General features: G+C 39.0%; 1 protein-coding gene across 2 annotated transcripts; it reads right to left on the bottom strand.

The window, feature by feature from the left end:
* Positions 1 to 201: 201 nt before the first annotated feature.
* Positions 202 to 2,333, bottom strand: LOC120129151. 2 transcript variants are annotated; one of them, XM_039146731.1, is made up of 5 exons: positions 2,144 to 2,333; positions 1,504 to 1,908; positions 1,292 to 1,414; positions 1,047 to 1,084; positions 202 to 561 (listed from the first exon to the last, which is right to left on the bottom strand). In XM_039146731.1, the coding sequence occupies exons 3-5, from the start codon at positions 1,310 to 1,312 to the stop codon at positions 213 to 215; spliced, it is 408 nt and encodes a 135-aa protein (XP_039002662.1). In that variant the 5' UTR covers positions 1,313 to 1,414; positions 1,504 to 1,908; positions 2,144 to 2,333; the 3' UTR covers positions 202 to 212. The 2 variants fall into 2 exon arrangements, 1 of the variants encoding a protein (XP_039002662.1); XR_005516710.1 differs by lacking the exon at positions 1,047 to 1,084 and having other exon boundaries at positions 484 to 561.
* Positions 2,334 to 4,960: the final 2,627 nt, after the last annotated feature.

The following is a 4,960-nucleotide window of genomic DNA, read 5'->3' as shown; positions in this document are numbered from 1 at the left end:
GGAAGAGTTATGAACCTATCCACAAAGAACATTAAGTTCCATGCAATGACATCTATGAACAAGCAATAATTGCTACGTTAAAATTGCAGCAGGTTGGAGGGTTCAAATCTAAGTCTTTCTGAGGTTTCTTACCATTTGTAATCTCTGCTTATGTTTCCTCCATTCGGGGTCTGCCACCTCATCTTTCTTCGATTTTTCTTGCTTCTTTCTCTTCAATTCTCTTGATTTCTCTCTTTTCCTGCTCTTTTCTCTTTTCGCTCTTTTCTCTTTTCAGCAATCCTTGCCATCCTTTCTGCTCTTGCTTTTTCCGCTCTTACCTTTGCTATCTCCTTTCCCTTGGCCTTCTCTGTATCCCACTGAAGTTGTTCATGAGCTATTTCTTGTTTTATCTTGTCGTAGCTATCCCATTCTAGCTCAGCCTGATCACTCCCTCCTTTCCTAGCAGCTTCAGTTATACTTTTCATCCATGATAGAAAGAATCTCTCCCCTAATTGTTTCCATTTCAAAGGCTTGCCCCAAGCATGCCTAACTGAGGAACCAATTCTTGCCTTGCTTTCCTCACTGCAGGAATTGTAATAACATCCATTTCATGATCTTTAGAGGTAAGGTTTATTGTAAACTTTAACACTGTTTCAATGGCATACAAATTCGTGCTAATAGTTAGAAAAGCTCATTCCATGTTGCTTATGAAGAGAAAATTACTAAGAAAGTTGATATAAACTAAAGAAATGATGCAGTTTCAGCCGAGGGTAATTAAAATCACTGACACAGTGATCAAAGCTCATATCCTGACAACGTTGTTATATTACAAGATATTATTAATACATACAAGGCTTAGTGCTGGTCCAATTTAATTTTAGTACATCATCTAGCTGGCATGTATGCGGTGAAAGTTATTGCAAACATAACTTTAGGCTTTAGCTTTTAGTTCTAAGGATTTTGAATACACCTCTTAAAGTTAAAAGTATGAAACCAATTCCATGTCCAATGCTTAATGAAACACCAATAGCAAATATTTTTGTCAAGTTCTTCAAATGCAAAATTACCTATGAGTTCGGGGATGTTCAGACATATTCTTCCTAACCTGGAAAACGAGAGATGGGCAAAATTTCAATGAAATAATGATGATGATGATGATGTCACCTTTTCACTGCCTATAGAAAAACTAGCCTCTATTAAAAATGACTACTGCTATACTCTTCTAAAATCGATGCCTATCAATAGCAACTGATAATGCTGATTTAGTGAGAACAAACTCTTGTTTGTTTGTCAACATATCATGGATGCTTACCCCTATTTCAAGAGTATCCATGTGAAAAATAAAAACATCCCAAAACTGCTTCAGTCTTATATGACATCATCTTGGGATCATTCAAGGCTTCTATCGTTCGTTGCTTGATTCGTAATTGTGTCTCTGCAAGATACAGCATTTAAACAAGGAATTCATTGACCACATAAAGATTGAAACCAAAGTGATTAAGTTAAATTTTAGAGAATTGTTACCAGCACTATGTTTTCGGCCTTTGTTCCATGGCACCCTCCCTTTATTCGCCAGCCCTATCTTCCTCCTCCTTTGCTCTTTCCTTGAAGTCTTCATCATTGGAGTATTCCTGAGAGCTACGGCAAACATATACCTGAGCCTCCTCACCCAAACTTCGAATCTGTTTCGACTTTATACTATCTTTTGACCAACAGCTGTTGCAAGACATGAATCTTTCCCCTGCACCCATGGAAGTTTGCAAGGCTCTAACAGGTTGAAAGCTCAAGGAACATCTACAGGAATCTGAGGGAAACACTTTTTTCACAACAAATTGATGGTAGTTTGACAGCAATGTGTTTGGTTGGCAATGCATATAATCCACCACAGAGGAAGGAGGCCACGAAAGGGTATCTGGAACATATAATCTCCTGATAAACTCAAATGAAACAAGGTACCAATAAGACGAGCAAATTTTGATACAGTAACTTTAAAAAGGGGGAAACTCTCTATAGCATTTGAAACCCAAATTCAAAAATAACCCATGATTGCAAAGAGCAGCCTTTTTCAAATGGTAAACTGAGACTTAAACAACAGGAAATGCAATACAATTTCATTCGTATCTACAGAAAAGTTGAACTGCTATTGACAGAGAGAGGAACTTACAATTGAAAAATTGACATCAGAGATGATCGATTAGTCAGTATCGAGATGATAGCGCACTGTTATCGGAGTTTGTGAAATGGAGTTTGGCTTTTAATGAAGAAATGAGCTTTCAGTGTAGAGATTTGGGAGGGACAAACACAATTGAATAACAACCAGACGTTAAGGATTGCCTTTCTTCCACATTTTACCCATGCCTCCATACCTAAAAGAACATATTTTTAATAGAGATTAGTCACGTTGCATTTCGCGTTGCGATAGTTGGAAATCGCGTTGCGATGGTCTACAGTGTCGTTGCGATTTTCCCAATTCGCAATGCGAATAAGTAAATCGCAACGCGAATTGGGAAAATCGCAATGCGATACTGACTATCGCAATGCGATACTTACTATCGCAATGCGATAATACAAAATCGCAACGAGATACTGACTTTCGCAACGCGATTCTGACTTTCGCAACGCGATTTACATAGCGTCATTCGTATTAACGCGTATTTTTTTTTTCAAATTCCAAACACGAATTTTTTCTTAATAAATCGGAAACTGAACCGTCCACAGTAATCGCAACTCATAACCTCAAACCCAAAATCACAACACTCACTCCCATCTCCATCTCTCACTCTCTACGGCGAAATCCGTCCCCATCTCCGAAGATTTTCGTCCCCATCGCCGGCGAAATCCCTCACAACCATTCACAGTCAAAAATCCCTCACAATCATTCAGAAATGGAAAATCAACCTCCGAGTGTTAGTTTTATTTTATTTTTATTTTGAAATTTTTGCATTATTTTAGGTTTTTCATATTGAGATTGATGATAAGTTTACTGGTAATTTCAATAATAGATTAACAATTTCACTTAGATTTCTTATTAAATTCATTCAATTGTTGTCAATACTGCTAAACTGTTTAGCCTGTGAAGTTAGTATTTGTCTTTGTTTTGTCTTTTGGTTGAAGTAATGCAGAAGAAGAATAGTTTCGAGAATGAAAATCGCAACGCGGAAATAACTATCGCAACGAGAGAATCGCAACGCGAAATAAAAATCGCAACGCGAAACCAAAATCGCATTGCGATTTTCATTTCGCGTTGCGATTCTCTCGTTGCGATTTTCATTTCGCGTTGCGATTCTCTCGTTGCGATAGTCATTTCGCGTTGCGATTCTCTCGTTGCGATAGTCATTTCCGCGTTGCGATTCTCATTATCTCGTTGCGATTTTCATTTCAACCAAAAGACAAAACAGTGTTGCAAATTTTAGTTTCAAGAATAAACTACTATTTATGTTTATTGTTTTTGGTATATCTTGACAGTGTAGTTTTTGGTATATCTAACTTGGTATGTTTATTGTTTTTGTAGAAATTTTTTTCGGCTTCATTGACATTAAGGAATAAAGTTAGCCTAGCCACTACAATTGCTTCGAAGCTTTCACCTGCACAAAGAAAATTGTTTGAGGAAACCTGCTTCGGGCCATGGCTGAGAGTACAACATCCGAGTGGAGATGCTAATTTGACCCATTTGTGGCTTCAGACCATGACTAGAGATCTACCCGACAGTATACAACGTGGTGAGAAAGAGATATGGTTTCATTTTCCACCGGCGTATACTTGTTTTGGGCAGAAGGAGTTCTGCTTAATCACTGGTCTACGATTCGGACACGATGATGTAGGCCGGTACACTCGTCATATCACCCGCCCATCATGGTTATCCAGGGTTTTTCCTGATGAGTCAATAGAGAAGCCGAACTTACACGTCGACGACATGAAGAAATTGTTTAATAAGAAAGATGGTTTTACTCGGATGAATGACGTCGATGTTGTCCGAGTATGCCTTCTACTACTTTTGTATGCCGGCTTTTTAGGCAGAGAGGCCAGACAACCTATTCCTCAGGAGCTAATATTATTGGTAGAGGACCTAAATGCATGGAATCTGTTTCCGTGGGGTTCGTATATATGTAAAGCTACCTGGACTAAGTTGTCGTCTGCCTTTGATGACCGCAAAAGTTTGCGGGGCGATGGGTCGAAATACACTTTGTCAGGCTTTGTTTGGGCCTTTAAGGTAAGAATTTCTATATAATGTTTTCAAAATTATAATTAATTATTTAACAATTACTAATGTTTTTTATTATATTGTTTGTAGATTTGGATATTCGAAGCCTTTCCCGCCATGAAGACATATGCAATAAAAACTTCAAATGATATTCCCAGGGCTATTTCCTGGAAGAGGAAACGTCTGTTGGATTGGGAAGACTTAATACCATATGCGACAATAAATAATGTAAGTTAACACAAATACTATCATATATAAACAAGTTATTAATAGTAGACGTTTAACTTTGTTTGAGTTTTTATATTTTTAGGAGGCCAACATTCCATTAATTAGACTGACACCCACGGAGGCTGAGCTTGCCACTGATTGGTGGCAAGCTAGTCAGCGTTTTCTTGATGGTACGAATGATGAGCAGCCTCCACTTCCTCCACTTTGAGAGCCATCACCTCACCCAGAGCCATCACCTGATCGACCCGACTATACACCTCTACAACGAGAGCCATCACCTATCCCATCACATCATCGAGCCTCTCCTCCACCATCACCTCATGATAGGCGACCGGCAAAGATGCCACGACTTCTATCTCCCTGTTCTCCACCTCCACGGGATGAGTCAAGGGAGTTACGTGATGAGGTCAATGCCTTGCGTGAGGAGATCGATACTCTACTCGATAACGATTGTGCATGGCGTGTGGAGGTGTCTACTTTACGTGGTGAGGTTGCCGCTCTACGTGAGATGGTAGTATCGTTGCAGAATGAGGTTCATACTCTACGCAACGA

This window comes from Hibiscus syriacus, unplaced genomic scaffold (assembly GCF_006381635.1).
Source record: "Hibiscus syriacus cultivar Baekdansim isolate YM2019G1 unplaced genomic scaffold, ASM638163v2 tig00110483_pilon, whole genome shotgun sequence".
Classification (NCBI taxonomy): domain Eukaryota; kingdom Viridiplantae; phylum Streptophyta; class Magnoliopsida; order Malvales; family Malvaceae; genus Hibiscus; species Hibiscus syriacus.
This window is presented reverse-complemented; position numbering and strand designations above follow the sequence as displayed.